The 21,590-nt window shown below is 27.2% G+C and overlaps 1 protein-coding gene across 2 annotated transcripts in view; it reads left to right on the plus strand.

Annotated features, from left to right (window-relative positions):
- Positions 1-21,590, plus strand: part of LOC129962095 (inactive dipeptidyl peptidase 10-like) — a 381,626-nt gene that overhangs the window by 209,455 nt on the left and 150,581 nt on the right. For both annotated transcript variants that reach the window (XM_056075816.1, XM_056075817.1), the window contains exon 2: positions 4,640-4,754. In XM_056075816.1, the coding sequence (XP_055931791.1) occupies positions 4,640-4,754 (115 nt within the window). The remainder of the gene's footprint in view (positions 1-4,639; positions 4,755-21,590) is intronic.

The following is a 21,590-nucleotide window of genomic DNA, read 5'->3' on the forward strand; positions in this document are numbered from 1 at the left end:
TTATATATTATATTAATTGCCAATGAATGAATTAATTAGCATTGAATTAATGAACTAAGAACCACCGATAATTATATAAATTATTTTTGCTATACTGCCTTCAATAAATTATTTAATGCCTCATTTATAGAATTTGGTAATATATTAGTTTAAAGACAACAAGCTTATTCCTTTTTAAGTATAATTGGATGGTGAACTAAGTTGCTTAGTGTAAGCAAGTCTAGATTTAATTGATTTTTGCATTACTGATTAAGATAAATTCACCTCATTTCACTCATTTAATTTATACCTCTATAATAAAGATATTTAACAAAATTCAATATAAATTTGCATTGCTTTATTAACCTCTATTTACTTTTGATTCAAATTTCAAATTGGAAAAATATAAGAATTTTGTCATTAAATTCAAAATTATCTAATTAATATATTATCATTTTATTTCCCATTTAAAGTTGGAATGATTTGTAAAATGAATAGACAAATTATTCTTTAATATCAATTCTTAATATTCTTGTATTTATATAACCACCAATGTAAAACTTATGGAATGTAACAGTGATTCAGACTTGAACATTCAAACGATTTAACATCTTTCTTTAAACAACATCTATAAAACTTGGGAAAAAATTTCCAAAGATATCTAGAATTTCTTAAGAATCATTTTTTCCCTCCCGATTTTCAACTTTAAGCAGAAATCCATCTGGAAGAGGCATTAAGAGGAAAAATAAGAAGCGGGAAGAATGTTTCACTTCTTCAATAACTGTCAGATTGAGTTGCTTGAGTATTGGCAGGCAATTATTAAAAAAAAAAAAATGCAGCGCTGAATTTGTTAGCGAAGGAAGAAAGCATTTGCACTTAAATCACTTCATTATTTATTCAAACGATTCAAGGCGCACTAAACGTCTTCCTTTTTTTCCCTTAATATTTTTGTTACAGCAAGGCAAAGTAATATTTTTAAGGGGTTTTAGACACTCCGATGTCAGGAAAAATTACCCGAATGTACCTTTAAACTCCATTTGATGGAGAACAAATATGCCTTTTTAAGAAATATAAGGGACAACAGAAAATAGCGTGATTTTTAGTTAATATACAAGAACACTTTGTCGTGTTTCGAAAGAAAATATGTATTAAAGACCAGGAGAAAAACATGCATTCAAGTGAGAGGAAGAATATTGTTTTTCACATATTAACAATAACTTAATAATAATTTTCTTAAAAGAAGAATTAAAGATATTAATAGAGTATCGATATATCTTTAAAAATCAAGGATTTTCCAGAATATATTATTAAAATCCTACATATTTTATATAAACTTTATCTGAAATATTTTATTTTATTGTTATTCGTAATTGTTTAAAATGTTTATCTGTTCTTAGTTAATTTCAGTAACTCACGCCTTTTTTTTTTTTTTTTGAAAATGTGCATTTAATTCATTAAACTAATTTGTAAATAAATTTGTCATCGTATTTTCAAATACGATAAACGTCTTGCACTTATTTTGTTATATACTAAAGATTAATCTTTTGAATGACCTTTCACAGCTCGAAACATTTAGAATCGAAAAGCTGACAAATTTATAACGGTTAATTAATTTTTTAAATCGCTAAAAACCATGAAAATGCTCAATCTTTTTTAAAGCTTAATTATGTGAAATTGTTCATAAAAAAGAAAGTTTACATGCATAATGGCAAAACATGTGTAAAACATACCAAAATAACACCTGCTAATTTCTTATCACAGTTTATACATATTGGTTGAAAAAATACTAAGTATTGCACACAAATTGATGGATACTTCGAAAATTATTATAAAATGAGTTTTGATATAAAGAATGTTAAATAAAATAAATTCATAAAATACCAAAGAAATTATTTTAAATATTTATTTTGTTTTTGCGAATGAACAAAAAGGAAATACATTTATAGTCCTCAAAAATAAAATACATTCTTTCATATTTCTTTAAAATGTATCTATGATGTTTCAACCATTAATATTTTAATATATAAATAATTTTTCTTTGAATTGTAATGATTCATTTTGCTCTTTTTGGGAACAATAAACTATGACACAAAAATTCCTACTTAACTTTGAGTAGCAAACAACGAAGAAAGTTGCTTCATTTCTTTTGATACGAAACCAAACCTTAAGAATGAAAAGATTCCTTAATTTTAAATTTAAATGTTACTGCCTCAATCTTTTTATACTTTCTCTGAAAAACATCCATAAAATAAAAGTCGCATCGGAGGCAAAAATGAAATAAAAACGTAAGTCTTCTGAAATGGGAGAAGAGGGGGGGAAAAGTGATGGAGGTAACATGTCTGAATCCAATTCATTTCTTTTTGCATCAACGGTGTAAAAACAAGCCATTTCAAAAACTAGGAAATATCGATTCTCATCTCTTCAATTATTCGCCCCCCAACTGTATCAGATTTAGCTGTTTACTTTAGAATCACGTAGCTAAAGTCGACAGGATCCGGAAGAAAAAAGACAATCGAAAAAAAATAATGTCTACCGCACCCGTGCTACCAACTAAGAACGAGACTATATAGGAAAGAGGCTTTTTATAACTTGCGCCCGTATTTTATATGTTAGTACTTCATAAAATCGAGAAACTTGATAGTTTTGTGGGGCTATAAAACCCTGGGGCAATGCTTGGTGGGAAACTATTTCGCTTATTTATTCACTTATTTATTTCCTATGTTCCAGCATTTTATTGTGCAGCTTTCAGAGCACTGTTGTTTTTGTTGAAAGCGATCAACTATTAAGGAAATTGCTGAACTGGAAGTTTTGAAACTTCTTCTTTAAAAAAAAAAGAAGAAGAAGAAGAATATGAAATCTAAGGAAGGCATGGAAAATAATGGCAGTTTCCTTTTCTTTGTTTCTATTCTGAAATAATAGAAAGGAAGATTTGGAATAGAACAATATGGCTTGTTCTAGTAAAAAAATGGGCCTAAATGTATTATTGAATTTATGTATCGGCGGTTTAAAATTAACATCCGCTATAAGATTTAATAAAAGAAAGCATATTAAAAATTTAGATGATGTTTCCTTTATTAGCAAAAATGAGAAATAAGGTCTCTAACTTAATTTTTAATTAAAAAAAAATTGACAGAATTGTTTCAATGGCCTCCCTTTGCTGCTTAACAAATCCTTTCTGTTTGGACAGTAAAAAAATAATTTAAATTTATTAAAAATAATTAATCGAAACTTAATGCTGAATCTCTAGAAATCATGCTGCTTTACCATGGTTCTTTTAGTTATGTAAAAATGGGCTATTACGTATATAAAGAGTAAAACAAAAACAATTAACAAAATGAGATAATCAATTAAAGACAGTTATATAAAGCAAAGTATTTAACCAAGAGATATATTAATACACATACATTTTTTTATTAAATGATATAATTTCTTTAAGCGGCAATACGATTAAATATATGCTTCTGGTATTTCGTAAAAGTTAATTTACTTTATAAACGTTTAGGATAGATATGACTTTCACATTTAAATATTAATTTTAACTAAATATATGAACACCAATGCACATAAAATTAGAATATATTCACATTAAAGCATCTCAAAAACTTATTTAAAGGCATTTAAGTTAGAAAAACTTGATGATTAACCTATTTTTTGTGTCATTTTTATTATTTTTAGTCATAGTTAGATGTGGCCTGGCAGTAACGATACTTGTAAATGGCATACAGTTCACAAATATATACGTTAGAATGATTTTTTGTTGGTAGTAGCTTTCATTGAATACGGTATGCTCACTACAGATGTGGTCTTGAATTCAGTTATGTTTAGTAGTGCGGTCTCAACTCATATGGACAATTCCAAATTTTTCCAATATGCATTTTCCTAAATGATACTACTTAAAATCTCTCTCTCCCTCTCTTTAACTTTACTTTAGAGTTTATTTATTCTGTTAAAAATATCCTCAAAGGAGCGTGAATCAAACGATATCTATTCTATCTAAAAAATTACGATACCGCATACTAGTTTCCGAAGCATCATTGGTATGCATTTTTCTCATACCAACACCGCATCTTTCAATGCCCAAATAATCATACACGTGTGTGTGTGTGTGTGTGTGTGTGTGTGTGTGTGTGTGTGTGTGTGTGTGTGTGTGTGTGTGTGTGTGTGTGTGTGTGTGTGCGTGCGCACGCGTGTGTGTGTCTAATTTTCAATTTATTGACATATTTTTCTCATTTAGTATTTTTCGGGTTTCAATTCATTATTATTAACTTTGTTGTGCTAATTTTGATATTTCAGTTATGTATATTCTAATCCGGTATGCAGAATTGCATGTAATAATAATTTCAATGATTTAAGTGGAATTAAATAAGATCAGTATTTTCTATAAACCAGCTTGTCGCCAAATGTGACTAGTTTCCTATATAATTCCTTTTATTTAGCCAGTTGTAATCAGCTTTCATGAATTCAGCAGCGTTAGGCTTCTGAATGCCGTTCAGTATGAAGCTTTGTATGCCAGTTTTTATTATTGATAGTTTTTAATTATGATGAGTTAATTATTAAATTATTTATCAATGTAATTTAAATGTGCTTAATATGAAAAAAAAAACATAAATGGAAAGAAATAGATGAATACTCACATTATATTTTGGTGTTTTCTTCTTAGGAGGATGAAGAAGAAATAGCGGACACTCACAACTGGAGAGGCATTGGGATATCACTCTTGGTTATCCTAGGAATTTGCTCTGTGATTGCTATGGCAATTTTATTGCTAACGCCAAGTAAGTCATATATTTTTTTACCATTCGAACGTTTATGAAGAAATAGATTATGAAATTCATGTTAGATATAGAAGGAAATAAATTAGTGGGAAAAGGAACCAAATCATAACATCATAATTCCAGAAATTGTGCCAAGTTATTTCAACAAATATTAACAAAAAGACTCTAGAAATTGTTCGAATTGCTTAGTTCAGATATATAAATCTTAGTAACACTAGATGTTATTGAAACCTTGACTAAAAGTTTAAAGTAGAGTAATTTGATTATTTAATTTCTATTGAAATTATACTCAAAAGCAGCGCAGTTTATTTTATTTTTTTATTTTTTCTGAATTTTTTTAACATGAAATTGAATCTGATATTTCGAAAGATGTCGAAAAAAAAAGTAAGCAAAAACGTTTCTTCCCAAAGCACATATTTACTTTATTTAATCTGTTTGAAAAGGTGAAAATTCTTTTAATTCCTTTCCTTTGATATTAAAATTACAAGAGGAGGAAGTTGTGCTTTAAATTGTCCGAGTGTAAAGAAATTCTGTTAAACAAATCACTAAAACCTAGTTATAAAAACTATTGGGAGAAAAAAAAACCATGAAAAAAATGAGGATTGGATGAATCAAAATCAAGCTTCGAAGGAGTGAATTGCAATTGGGCATGGCTTGATATTAGAAATAAATGAAATGTAAAATACTTTCTTAATTTAATTTCAGCATACATCAGAGAAGAAAAGATATTTTTTTAACGCTTTTTAATATTTGTGGAAATTATTCACAGCATCATAATGGCTAGTGTCAGGTTTTGGAAGTTTTAAGGCGAGAAATGAAAGTGATGTCAGTTAAATTTATCGAAATCACCTTTTTAAGAAAAGTAAACATTTCTCTTTCAATTTAACTCAAACATTTCAAATTTACAGAGAATATGTTTTGTTCACTAGAAAGATATTTCCTAACGATTGCTGAATTTTTTTGTCTCTTTTGTTCCTTTTCATACATTGTTATGAGCCTTGCTTTAAACTCCCATAGATGAAACTTTTCGATATTTAACTCAAACCAATCGATATTTAACTCATTTTCTATATGATAGAATTTTGAAATTGTGGACACTTATTTATTTCTGATAGGAATATATTATTATATCGTATTCGTAAATTAATTATCTTTTAAAAAAATAATTTATTACGATTTTGTTTCCACGCCATTGATATTACATAATTGAATTACTGAATTAATTGATTTCTTCATTCTATAATATTATTTGTAAAGTAATAGGAAAATAGAAAACAATTAAAATAAAATCGTTCAATTTTTTAACATCTTCAAAAGTATTTTTTATTTAAATGATCTTGTCTTCTATTTTGTTAATTACATATGGGGAAAATTCGAAACTTTAATTTTTTTTACGCACAATATCAAAATAAAAATTTTAGTTTCTGAAAACAAGAGCTCACATCCTCCAAAATTGATATTTAATGTAACAATCATTGAATATATTTTCAGAAATACTCTTGTGTCACATATTTATAAAAAGATGGTTAATTGACCCAATTTAATTTATCAACTTGAAGCTTCATTGAAACTCTTTCTGGTATTTTAGAGTTTTTACAAGCTAAATTTAAAGAAATCTATTCAATTGCTTACATTTCTATGGCGTTTGAAACAATAGATATTTCAGTTTAAGTGTATAAATAGCTTTAAAATGTCTAACTGCGCATTAATATTTTTCTGAAACTTTAAAAAGATTAGTAAATTTAATATTACATAATATAAAGCATTTTTTTGATGACTTATATATTGTAACTACACTCAAATTTATTGCAAGAAATGTGGAATTACAAGAAGTAAGTTATTGAATTTAAGAGCTGGCATTTTGTTACCAGTAGTTTCATTTTTTTTAAAAACTTAATGGTAAAAAGCGAATATTCCATGACTCAAAAAGGACTCATATAAATATTTCATGACTCATGTAAAATAATATCCTGCAGTCATCCGTTCTTAAGGGAAATGTCGCACCGTTTTTTTAAAGTATATCAGCCAATTTAACAAAAAAAGGGAAAGAAAATTCAGGAATTCAAAATTATATGATGAACAAAAAATAATAAATTTCTTAGTGTGAAATTTATACTTATTTTTTAAAAATACAAATGTTAAAGAAAAATTTAAAGCAAAAATAGTAATCATGTTTTTTTTACTCCGGCTTAAATATTATTTCTTTTACATGGAAAATTTGAGTACTATTTACATCTGTTTGCTCTTAAATTAGGTTTAACTCTTAAACCTAAGAACTTAACTGAGAAGGTCTGAGAACTACGAAACCTTACACTCAAATTAAATTTTCTAATGAAATTATTAGTATGAAAATCTGCCAATATATTCTGCAGATATTTTTCTTGATATTTAAATATGTTTTAGAATTTTTTCAAAATATATTTTCACTGAAAAAAGTAATTGCGATGGGACATACATTTTCTTCTCAAATTATCTGTTACAACAAATAATATTCTATAAAAAACATATTATTTATTATTTTTTATTTTTTCCAGTATAAAAAGGTATATAGGAAACAATGTAATAGAAATCAACAATTGTACGGAAAAAAAATGAAAATTGGTAATATTAACCCTTTTTTATAGGTATCATTGGTTTCCGAAAGCATTTTAAACATATAGATTAAGTACAAAAATCAGAATATAAATTCTGTAGATATTTCTCTTGGTATATTAATATTTTTTGATTTTTTTAAAAATGCATTATCACTAGAAAAATTAATTATTTTTGAACATATACACATCATAATCAGCCGAATTCGAACTTTCATCGACAAAATCTTCTGTATAATTATCCTCATTACTTAAATCACTTTTCGCTTCATTTAAACTCTCTGGAGCTCAGCTTATAACGAGAATCAGCTGGTTGGATATTTCGATCACTAAGTTTTAGATTCATCTACTACTTCTCTGCGGTATAATACCGCAACGTTGAAGGGGGGTGCGGTCTCACAGGCGCCGCACAAAGATATAACTGAAATATTGTAAAAAGCATCCGATGAAACCTGTTGAAAAAGTGCACGCCTAGTGAATGTCACGAAACAGTAATCTACAGGGACAATAAAATAGAGATGACCAAAAATCCATCCTTAGCGGTCTGGCAGACCAAACCTCCCCAGTTAAAGATTAATTCAAATCCTTAGATTTTAAAAATAGACTTTCCAATACAACCTTCAGAAAAACACATTCACATAGTATATTTGCATATATATATAATTTTTAGACTGAAAACATAAAAAATGGTTCATTAAAAATAATTTCAAAATATTTTCTCTAAGCAATATAAATGATGGATGATATTTATCATAAAATATGAGGCGAACTTGTATACATCCTTGTTTAATGGAATGGGTGTGCATTTTTTTCTTTCTTTTTTGAATCTAGAAGGAAGGATACACTGCTGTTGAAATACCAAAATGAAATCGCGGCCCGTAAATAAAAATCCTCGACATAATAGACGCAATTCCTCCCGAGATAAAATAGTTATCCTATCTGAAATTTTTCAAATACCCGGAGCGTACGGAAAATCTGTCAGATGATTTCTGCAAAGAATGGGAATAGGGGATTCGGAGAAGGGGTAGTAAATGGTACGTGTGCGTCAGCAAAGAATGAAGGGAAGCCCACTTTGCAAGAAGAGAAAGGCCTTCGAAAATCGAGAAAAGGGCGAACAATGTGGGTTATAAATCAATAAAATCTATCTTTTAGCGCTATTTCGAACTTTTATATTTGGATGGGCGCAATACTTGACATACTTCCTCCACAGAACTTTGAATTATTTAAGTCTGGAGGAAATAGTTTTGTGAGGAAAGGTGCTTGGCTGAGATATAGAAATGGAACCGGAAGTTTTGATATTCTAAGAGGATTTATTTTTATTCATAATTCTGATTGAGACCAGAAAGTGGAGGCAATTTAATCACCTCCAGAGGCATTTGGGCTCTCAAATTAATAATCCCTCTATTTATCTTTACTTTATTCAGTGCTTCGCGGAATATTCATTTCCAGGAGTTTCCCAAGATTTTAAGATAAACAAACGTTGGATATTAATTATATAATTTAGAATTACAGCTAAAAAAATGCATCATTTGCAAAATTTTGCTTGACGAAATAAGCTCATAAAAGAGTTGCATTAATTTCTTTCATAGTTTGTTTTTTCCTTTAATTTCACTTTTTTGCATTCTCTGAAATGTAAAATAAATTACTTTACCATTTCTTATAAAAGTATACAAATCATTACATACACATTTATGAAATTGTAAATAATAAGAATTTTTTTTTTGGGGGGGGGGTAGAAACATCTCTAAAACTGTTCAATTATTTTTCTTTCAGTGACAAAAGTATTAAATGAGAATATGATGATATATAAAAAGAAAACACTGCATTTAAATATATTACTTCATGCATTTTTTGCTATTTTTGTAACATTTCTTAACCCCGTTTATCTTATTATTTAAAAAAAAACATGCTTACAAAAATTTGTAATTAATGGTTTTATACATGTACAGTATCATTTTTACTTTCTGTTCAGATACATTGTAACAATATCGTAAATTAACTAACTCTACTTCTCCTATTTAACTGCACTCTGGCACAGTTTGCAAACTATACCTCCCTACCTGGGTTGAACAAAAGGAGACAAAGATCTCAAAATAGATAAAAACAAAATTGGGAAAAGACATCAACAAATCTTGTATAATCCTCAACTATGTTCTGAAGCCTCCAAAGCATTCTATAGAAATTGAATTCTCATATTATCTAATTAATAGTATAAACTTCTTCGAAACTATTTGAGAAATTGTGAAACATATTTTACAGACTCTTCTCTCTCATTAGTAGCAGAGTACATAAATTTAACAATACAAATTTCAAAATTTAAATAGAAGAGCATTATTCAAAATTGATGGTTTTCAGTACTCTGATACTACCATTTTCAGTTTGTGACACCACATTATTCATGCGTATGGATAATAAGCTTTATTGTAAATATTAATGGTACATTGCTCTATCTCATTATTAATTTTTTTTAGATATTTTACAAAAATACAAGTTTTAATCGCTTGTACTTTTGACTGTACTGCAGCTAAGAAACAATCTAGATTGAATTGATACTGGTACATGTTTCGTGTGTAAGCGAATGCATTATTAAAACAGTATACATAAGATAAAATATTAAAATTTTAATTAGTAATAATATAAATAATGAAACTTTAAGTACCGAAAAGAAGATTAAAACTGATGAGTATTGTGAATATTAAATTAAAAACGTCGATAAGTCACAAAAAAGTGTTTGCTCATCTCTACAAACATCTTATTTGCGATCATGACTTTCAATTCCTTGTACGTTCGTATGAATTCTTTAGGGAATTATCAGAGAGTTTCCATGCTTGTTTTCTTTAGTAGGAAAAATTTGCTTGAGTTTTTAGGCACTAACATCCTTTACCAATTTTGTTTTCTATTCAAAATAGTTTTGAATTTTTTAAAACTAAAAATGTAACATTTTTGCTTTTTTTTTTCAAATTCAATAATTTTTTAAATGTATAAAGGTAATATACGGTTTTCAGGTCCCTGCTTTAATGTTAAACTTAAATGACGATATTTTTCATTTAACATATAATTTAAACATATTATTTGACTGATTGAATTATCAAATTTTAAAAGGATTTATAAGAATTATTTATATATTAATTCGTTTTGATATTTTTTTTGTAAAATGATGTAAAGTTATATCTGTTCAAATTAATATTCAATAATTTCGAATAAACAAAATATAATTTTGAAGTAACTATTAAGTAATAATTTGAATTTTGATGTAAGAAATCATTTATTGAAAACTTTATTCAGACCGCAAGTATTTGCCAAAGAAATTCGATCTGCAAAATTTTGCCAAAGAATCAGTAATTATTCAGAGATGCTTGAAAGGATATTCACTATAGCAAGTCTCTCATGATTGGAAGGGCGCGTGTAGATTTAATTTCACTAATGTTCTAAAATACTTCTAAAATCAGAGATGATTAAATTTTCAATTCAGTCTTGCGGCAATATGTTTCTAATTAACTTCTGTTGTTAATAGTAAATGAAGAATGTTTTAAGATGGCAGTACAGATAAGGCACATAGATTTTGAGGCGAATCTATTTATCAATGCAGCTTTTAATTGAATATAGAAGATGTTTGAGACAATGGCAAGGGTGATGTTTCAAGGCGTTTAATTTCTATTGTGTCATTCTGAAAAATTAAATGCCTTTATGATTATAAGAAGGCTGTAGCGAATCTCTCCTTAGAATTCTAAAGAAATAAGAATATATTTTTTTGACAAACAAAAGATGCCAACTTTTCTTAATTCTATTTTATCAGCTTCAGCTCATACATTTTGCATTTCTGACTCTATTTTTGATTTTCTAGAACATATCGACTTTGTGCATGTTGTCGTACAAACATTAAATTAACGAATATAATTAGAAAAAATGATTTTAGACTCTAACATATTTAAAACATTATATTTGAAAAAATAAATATAAATATCTCTTAAAATATGCAGAATATAATATTTGATTTATTTAAAAAAATCTGACACTTTGTTTCATATACAATTTTTTTTTATATTTGAACGCAAATTACAAGCAACAATATAAGAAAAATTACAAACAAATAATATGCATTTTATTTGGTTTTTAGCTAAGATAAATAGCTGCAAGCAATTTAATTATCATGAGACAATTGATATCATGAATCATCTTTCAAGAGTCTTTCATCCTATTTCATTAGAAATGGACAACATAGTCCATTGCATTCCTTTCAGAGAAACAGAAAATTTCACTAATAGCGGTTATCGTTGAGGAAATTTAATTGAAATTGTCTAGTTTTAACATAATAAAAATTTCGAGTTAACAAAGATGAACACAGGAAAGTTAAATTTGAACGTTTCAGAAAATGTGAAAGTGCAAAAAGAAAAATCTCAATTCTGTCGTTATCAAACGATCTTTTGAAAATTGTATATTATGCGGTATATTGTATTGCGGTAAAAGAAATACAAAAAAAAAAAAAAAAAAAAAAAAAAAACTGCTTTAACATTGATTTCTCTTTGCAAAAGAGCATATACTGTGCCCTTTTAATTAGAAAAATATAATTTTCTTTGATAAAGAGAAGCAAAAGCTGGAAAATATCAAGCGGCATCTTTTTCTATCATCTTGATTTATGGGAAGACAAATTATTTCTACCTTGTTGATGTTCGTGGCATCGCAGTAGCACGGCATGGAAAGTAACAAAATTCGTATTAGATATTGTATGATATTACAGCGATATTCAAATTGTTGGAAAAACATTTTGAATAAACCATTAGAATGTTCTTAGACTTTCTTCTGAATAGGTTTCCTTTAATATCATCATTTTAAACACTAAAAAGGTATCAAAGACTTATTTCTCGATATTATAAAACATGTTCAAGGCATACTTAGAATAAATATCTTTATATTTTTAGCAGAATAACTGTCCTTAGTTGAATAAAATATCCCCGAGTTTAATTAGCTGAAGATCCACCTACATTAAAAACCCATTTTTGACCGAAAATACCAATTTTTTTACTCTCCAAACCTGATTTTTTATTTTCTCAAAGCACCTGTTTTTATTTTATATCTGTGATAATAAGATGAGTAATTATTGACGTTCTAAAAGAATTTAACGGCTAGAAATGGAACTATAATTAGCTATTTTCATTTTTTTTATTTACGTTTTTTTTTAAATTGTTGTCTTTCATTATTTATTTTTTTATCATATATTAGATATTATTGTGGATTATTTTTAGCTTCCCTTCTTTGCTTTAGCAAATTTAGACTATCCTGAATAAAAAAAGGATTTTATTTTCCACTGATTCTGTAATTTTTGACAGCAAACGCTTGGGATATTTTAAATAGTATTTATGGCAAAGGTTATTTGACAAAATTATCACCTCGCTAGTTATATAGCTATCATGAATTTTCAAGTGTAATTATAGATGTGTGAACTCCTGGTGCTAGCTGCATAGCTAGTCACAAAAAATGCTCATTAATCAAGGAAATGACAAGAAAAAAAAATTTTAAAATTTAAAATTAAAAAAAATAAGTTCTAGAAAATGAAGGAATGTAAATCTGGGTGGATTTAAAAAGCCTTTAAAAATCTTTTAAAATTTAAAAACATTAAATTACTTTTTTCCAAAATATGGTTTTACGAAAAATTTCCATTTTTCAAACACTATTGCTGAAATAGTATTAAAAATATAAATCTGAAATTCAACACACATTTAGTGTAGATTGCTGTGTAAGAAATGAACAAAATATTAATCATATTACAACATATCTCATTCTAATCTTATGTTTTTGATTAAGAATGTTAAAAAAAAAGAGTCAAATTTGAGGCAAAGAATTTTGAAATTCACAAATATGTTTAAAAAGTAATTAAATTGTAAATACGTTTGTATATAATTCGTAAAGGTTTTGCTAAATTTAGCAATGCCATTTGAAAACAGAAAAACTTTGCTACAGTTTTCATCACTGAAAAAAATTTCCTCCAAAAGCAGTTTATATAGTATTTTGCAATAATTCATTTTTATATAATTTCTTTTTTATAGAAATGTACTTATTTATATCCATTATAATAAAAACAGATAATAAATATTCGCATTTTTTTTAATTTAATATGGTATCTTTTATTTTAATATGAATATATTTGGATGTTAGAAACTGTATAATAATTATAATTTGATCCTCCTTTCAGTAAACATTTAATATATGCAAATATATTTTTAGCAATGCAGAAACTATACATAATGTGTTGCTTTCTACGCATAATTCAATTTATAGAAGAAATGGTACAATTAAAAATGATTTTTTTAATGCGGAAGAAAGAGATTCAAAAATTATGTGAGATGAGAAATTCATGTTATGAAACAGAAATTTTTTAGTCAAGTACTCAAGTACGAAAAAAAAAAAGTCACAACTCAACTACGAATTGTTGAATATATAACGTATATACTTGGATAGGTTTGGTTTAGTTATATTAATGTCCCGTTTTAAATTAATACTAAGACGGTTCTGGGGCGGACCTCATAATTTTGAAACACGGCCAGATGACGAGAACGACACCTGAGCTAGAACCTCCCCCTCCAAACTTCCACGACACACCAGCAGAAGAAATTTTCTCCCCGACGGATTTCGCATGCAACATATTACCTGCTTACACGACATTTCTTCGGTGGAATCGGGTTTCGAACCTGAAGCGGAGACCTGACTATCAAGACACCACGGCCCTCAACGAGGATAAAAACAGACAATCATCTAGTGATACAGTTTTATATTTTTAAAAATTGAATTATAATTTTATTTTTTAAAAAATAATTCCTCAACTTTTGAATGTTAATTTTTTATATCTACATTCGAATCTCCGAAATCTTTGATATATTTTTCCTTTCATTTCTCTCAGTAACAGGAATACAGTTTTTATATTTTTAGTTACTGAGTAATTTATCCTTATACGTATTCAAATATTTTTTTACTTATCAATTCTTAAGAAATAATACTTATATTATGTTATTAAATTTAAATTGATATATTTCCACTTGATCAATTCCCTGATATTTATCTTACTTTCATAAATGTTTTCTTAAAACTCCTGAATAAATGAACTATTATTCTAAATAATTCAATCCTGACTAGTCTGAAAGCTAAAGTTAAAGGAAAACTGTAAACTGAGGTTGATTACAATGTCTGCTTTGAAAATAATTTATCAAAGACATTCTTAGTAACATCATGCTCTGATAGAGGACGTTGCATCAGTGTAATGCTCGTTTCTAAAGACTTTCATTTATCAGATTTGGTTCCTTTCTTCTGTTATCAATAGTCCACAGCTGATCATATATTATCCACAGAAATCCTGGTCTAAGGATATTTTGGTGCTAATGGTCAAAAGGAACAAATGCTTGCAGAGTAAACAAGCAAAGATTAGTCAGATAAATAGTAAAAAATAAATTGCTCCGATCACTTACACAATACTCTGAAATTATTTTGACTATCTTTTCTTCAACACTGAAATTTTGTTGTTTCACATCAGTGATTTTTCAATGGCCTAATCGTACTCATTAGTATTAAAATAATTATGATATTGGATATATGCTTTATATTTCTTTTCTAATAGAAATGTTATTTATATTTATACAAGGTTGATAATGATAGAACAAATAAAATGAAAAGAAATATAAAAATGAGCATAATTAACACATTTTACTATGAATAATAATCTACAAGATAAGTTATTTTGATGAATGGATTTATTTGAAATATAAGGTGTAAGATAATTTTTTAAAAAATTACGTTATTGTGTAATGGATTAATACGTTGTTACATTATGCAATATAAGTAATTACAATATACCATCTATTAATATTACTTATAATTAATATGACATTAAACATCTTTTCTATATTCCCCCAGATTTTTTTCTTGAATATCCATGTCTAAAAACAACTAAAAGCATGGAATTAATTGATTATCATTTGCATACATTTATCATATGACTTTGCTATTATAAATTCTTTATGAATAGCAAAATTAGAAGAATTTTTATAATTATCTTTCTACAATATCTACTAGTGTGTATTCAATATGTCAAAGACTAATATTATAAGTTTTTGTAGAAAACGAATCGTCAAATATACTGTTGGTTTAGTTAAAATTTTGTGAATAGCATATGGTTTCTTATATTACCTGACACAAAAATAAATTTTATAAAAATTTTATGCATTGATATGTTTTTAACTATTTTTCATGCATATATGATTCCTTTTAAAATTATTTTCTAGAATTACTTTATTCTAACATTATCAACGAAGCCAAATGGCTTTTAATATCTGATGTATTGGAAATGATTGATGCACTGAACATTAAGAATTTACTTATTTGTCATAAAATTATTTGCCATGAAATTTTCAATTAAATCTTTCTACAATATGAAATTGTTTAAAAATTTGGAATAGAATATAAGATGAAATTTAAAGCTATCATATATCAAATTAGCCGTTGAATGATATGTAGTGCAAACGCAGTATGCAAATTAAGGCAAATATATATATATATATATATATATATATATATATATATATATATATATATATATATATATATATATATATATATATATATATATATATATATATATATATATATATATATATATATATATATATTGAATATTAGCACACTATAGAATTACCACTCTTATTTAGAAATATATAGAATATTTCTAATTGTAGGAGATTTATAAGCATAATTGTAAAGCAAAAAATCTTTTTTTTTCTATTTTTAAATTTATTTTTAATTAAAATGAGATGTACCAATAAAATTAAAACTGAAGCTCCTTGTAAAAACAATTGTTTCGTAAGATTTTTAAAATCAGAAGAAAGATAATATTTTCGTAAGTTATTAATAGCTTTAAAGAATGATGCATAAGTTAAATCAGACTTTGATGTATAACATTAATTATGGGTTTATATCATGAAATAGGAAAATATATGTTTTAAATGAAGAAGTCTCCATCAACCTGTTGAAAACTAACAATTAATTATTGAAACAGTGCTTGATTAATAAAAAAAAACATAATTGTGAAGTTTAAGAAACATTTTTCATTATCATTAAGAAAAAAATACTGGTTTAATAACGCTTTTCCAACGCTTGTCATACCGTGGTGTCCTGGTTTTAAGGTCTCGGTTTCGTGACTGGAGGGCTTCAGGTTCGAAACGCGATATCATCGACAAGTCGTCGAGTAAGCGGTTTTGGTTCACGTTAAATCAGTCGGGGCCAACCGTCCTCCCTTTGTTGTGGTGTGGTAGTTTAGAGAAGGGATGCCAGCTCAGGTGCCATCCTCGGTATCTGACTGCGGTTAAAAATTACGAGGTCCTTTCCAAATTAGTCCTAGTGTTGCTTTAAAACGGGACGTAAACATATCTGAACTCCACTCTTCGTCTAATTCGAAATACAGTTTATGAACAACTTTTGGGTATCACCACTGTTTTGTTTGAACAATGCTGCGTATGAGCAACCAAATTATAGTGTTGAATTGATAAAAAAATAATTACTGAATGACTTTTGTTGAACTAAAACATAAAATAAGCATATATGAAATGAATATTACATACACTTAAGAGTCAAGAAAAGGAATATTTAAATGATAAAAGAAATGCAGTAAAAGCAAGACAGGCGAAAACTAACAAAATAACTTAAATAATATTAATACTGATAAAGTTTTGTTTTAATGCAAAAGAACTTCTAGATTATAGTATAATAGATTTTCCTTTTTATTTACAATCATTGGTAATTTTTTATAAAATTCATAAACAGGAATATGTAATAAATGAGGTAAGAAAAACTAGATGATATCTGATTGTAATACCAAGATTTGATGAAGAATTTTTCGTCAATCCTGAATAAGCAGGCAACCAAAAAATAATTTAATCGGGGTCTTATATGTAAAATAGGTTATTATGAAAAAATGAATATTTTTCGTTTGAATTTTAATTGTAATATTACAGTCAGTATTATAAATAGAGTAAAACTTTTAATTAATAAGAATTTACAATTACTTTCTTTCTAATTTGATTGTTATATTTCAAAAATAAGAAAAAATAGCATTAAACCGAGCAAAATGTTTTACTTCGAAATTCTGTTAGGAATTATTCAGAACAAAATTATTCAGCTAAAATAATTACACTCGAAGGAAAATGGAAACCTTCAGATTACAAAGATCCTTTCAAAGATTTCATTTATTCCTTAGCTTAAAGCCTTTTCTTTTCTCTTTCACTTGCTAGGAAAAAAAAAAAAGAAATATTTCAGACCTTCTAACGCCTTAATTTGTTAGCGTCCGAAGGAATTCCGTCAAAAAGTCTTGAAAAAAGATTTATCCGGATCCTTCTTTGTCGTTAAATGTCATTAGCACTTACCACTACACTTTCTCTGCGAACGACAGAGTCCTTCTGTTCTAAATGCATCTGTGCTTGAAATCTCGCTTGTTATAATTTATTGCATTTTTCCAGGGTTGGTTAAGAGTGCTGCGCCAAACACAGTCATTATCGTTTTCTTAAACCGGTATTCTATTCAAACCACGTTTTCAGAAGAAATCCGAAAGAAAGAAAAACTTTGCTCGCAGTTAAAAGTCGAACGTTTTCCAGAGATATTTTTTAAGTGCTGAGGCGAAACTTGGAATAATGTAAACACGCTTTGAATGAATGGTTTGAGATGTCTAAATATTGATAGCGCTTGAGATTTTAACGGCTATTTTAGAAAAGGAAGTTTATCATAAGTCATGCGGTAGTTTTCAAAAGAATTTATCATTATTTTTTTTTCTACTATAGAGGATTTTTCCTCGTTAAATCTCAAAGAATTTAAGATTGCTTTGGATATTTTTTTGTTAAAAATATAGATAAGAATATTTTTAACTTGCTGTAAAATGTCGATATTAAAAGAAACATTGGAAATATTAATCTAAGAGTTCCTGTAAACTTCAAGTAGAATCTTATAAAGGGATTCCTGAAATTTAGCAATATTTGAATTTTCTACCATTCGCGCAGTAAAGTGCTGGCAACCCTATTAAATAAATCATTTGACAACTGATAGTTTCGGGTTAGTAAAAATGGAGTGTTACACGATAGAACATGTGTCCATTTCAAAAATAATGAATGTCTGGTGGTCACAGTTCGAAAATTTGCGACTTGACCCCTTAATCGTTTGATTTAACATCATTGGATTTCTTTTTATGATTTTCAAAAGTCTACGCCAATGGAAATAAAAAGTTTTCGCCAACAAGTCCGCAAGCATATATGCATTTAAAGATGAAATTCAAAGCGGCATCAATGAAATTCAGCCACATTTATGCATAATGATCATGAAACAATTCGCCAAGAGAGTGTGTACATGTCAGCAAAGACGTTGAGACCATTTATCCTATGTGCTATTTCATAGATAACCCTATCCTGTGTACTTTACGATTCAATAAAAATATAATAATCTAAAGAAAACAAAATTGTTTTTTTATTTAATTTAAATCTTGTCTTAAACTATGTTCTTACGTGTAAAGCTCCATTTTTATTATCCCTGAATTATCACCTGTCAAATGATTTATTTAATAGGGTTGCCAACATTTTATAGCAATTATGGTTGTAAATTCAAATCTCGTTAATTTTGGGATACCCTTTATATTCGTATCCAAATAAATTACGATTCAATTGAAATTTCACAGAAGTTATCTGATATGGAAAATAACATTTAATTAGATAATTATTGATTTCAATCATTTATCATTATGTAAGTAATTTTTTAAAAACCGCAATAATATAATTGGCATTTTTCAGATACGACAGGAAAGCTTTAAAGCAAAATTGATTAATGTTGCAAAATTAATGTTTCAAATTTTAAATAAACTGGTATTCAAACAGAAGAACATTCTTTAATATATCAAAAAATTCTCAATTTGGCAATGTTGTAATCACATATACGGTTGCAAAGTGTATGATATGTCCCTTGATTATAAGATTTATAAAAATAAAAATTTAAATATTGTAAATATTATATTTTTAAGAACTCATCATGAAGGGAACTTGAGTAATTTTACTTGAAAACTGAAAAATAAAACAAATGTATTACTTTCACGTCAATTTGATATTACTTTCCAAATAATAAGCTTGATATTGTCAGAAGCGGAAAGAAAATGAAACAAAGATGAATTTTTTTTTTTTAATTGAAAATATTTTTTTTAGTGTACTTTAATAATATGAATTATAGCTGGAATGTTTTCTAGTAAAATAAAAGTAGTATTTCTTAAAATATAGAAGCACATAAAAATAAATTACTAATGATTTACAGAAGATAAATTTTTATTTTATCTCATATCTAGACGAAAGCAATATAAGTGTCTCTTTATTTATAAATGAAGTTTCTTTGTCTTTACTTCGTAATTTAGAATAAGATTTTAATTCCAATTATAGAAATATCGTCTGACTAAAAAAATAGAAGAAATTCTATAAATAATAGTAGCATATAAAAGATCTATATTTATTCGTGCAAAAATTACTAATAAGAGAGAAATGATTTGTAACATTAAAGTGAATTAACAAAGTTTCTTTGTAGTTTTATATGTGCTTGTCAGAATTATCACATTAAAAAAAACTCAGATATTTTATTCACTTCCAATACTAATTATCTTATACATGACTAATTGTGAACTCAAATATCATTATTTAAAAAATTATTTCTTAATTAATAAAAATAGATAAAATAATATACATCCATTTATTAAACTGAATAATGAATACACATTTTCTGTTTGTTTCAGTATATCATTTATTAAACATATAAAGTACACTTTTTTAAAAAGAAATTCAATTTAAGCACAAAATTAAAAAAAACAGAGACATTGTAGTATTTTTGTATCACTTTTTTATCTTTAAGATATTTGCTGTCACTTCTCATATTCTTGATGACAAATTTTATCACTTAACTTTCATAGTTGGATGACTTCTGCTCTCTATCTTTTATTATGACGTAAAAAATTCACATTAGAATACAAATTTTATTTCGTTTTCCTATTTCTTTCTCTTCTTCTAAATCTTTGCATATCTCGATTGTCATTTGAATCGACAGTCTCTTTTTCTTGATGTTTAGTAATATATGAAACAGCCTTTGCTATATTTTATTTCCCCCTAATTTTCTTGTATGCCGCCTTGCAAATAAACCGGTAGCTTCTTCGCTTGAACCAAAGGCAATCGAAGAAGCCATTTTGCCGCTTCGTTAAAAAGTACTTCGATTTTCAGCTCCAAAAGATCCGTGAATTAACGACGCACGGGTAAAAAGCGTGTCTGCGCTTACTTTCCCCCCATTTCAATCTTTTTTTTTCCTTCATGTCCCATCTTTTCCAATGCTATTATTCCAAATGGTGGTTTTGTACTAAAGCCGTGGGGGATTTTTTTTTTCGTGGTCAATTTTCAGCAGCAATGCTCAAAATGGCTTCAATTATCCCGTATAAAAGCCACGATTTACATGGTTTCTTTTTTTAAAGTTCCTTTTATGTGGTTTCGAATAAATTTCTTTCTTTGATTACGCCGTGTGTCATATTTCACATTCACTTTTTCTTTCTCCATGTAATGTTGTTGAATGAGGTTGAAAAATGTGTTTAATGTGCCAAATAATGTTCTTTCATATGTTGTACATTAAAAGAAAGTATAAGAAAAGGATTTACAAAATGTTAACTCAATTTTTACTGGGGAGATATTTCATAACACTTTATGTTTGCATTGAATGTTCATTAAATCACATTTTACGTTTTGAAAAGAAGTTGAGAAAATCCTACTCTTTGAAGAGATAAAAAAATGAAATTTGCTTTTCAAAATATTACATATTTGTAACAGTTTTATGTAATATCTCTTTATATTCGATCACTTCCTTGCAAAAACTAATATCTAATTGAAAAAAGTTAAAAATATGTCTTGAGCAAATAAAAAGAAAAATTCAAAAGCTTTATCGGAAATTTCCAATTTTAAATAACTTCAATGCATTTGCAATTAAAATAAAGTTCATGCTACAAATTTTCGGAAAATCTCTTCTTACACATTTCTAATGGGCCTCTCTTCAGAGTTAGGAAGTGTCCATAAAAATGTTAAATTGAAACATTGCGTTGTATGAAATTCATGCAGTAAATTTGAAATTTTAATTAATTCCATGAAATCTATCATATGTCTGATATTTATAAGTGACACTCCATATAATATATTATTTGAATTATATTTATAAA

This window comes from Argiope bruennichi, chromosome 2 (assembly GCF_947563725.1).
Source record: "Argiope bruennichi chromosome 2, qqArgBrue1.1, whole genome shotgun sequence".
In the NCBI taxonomy this organism is placed as follows: Eukaryota; Metazoa; Arthropoda; class Arachnida; order Araneae; family Araneidae; genus Argiope; species Argiope bruennichi.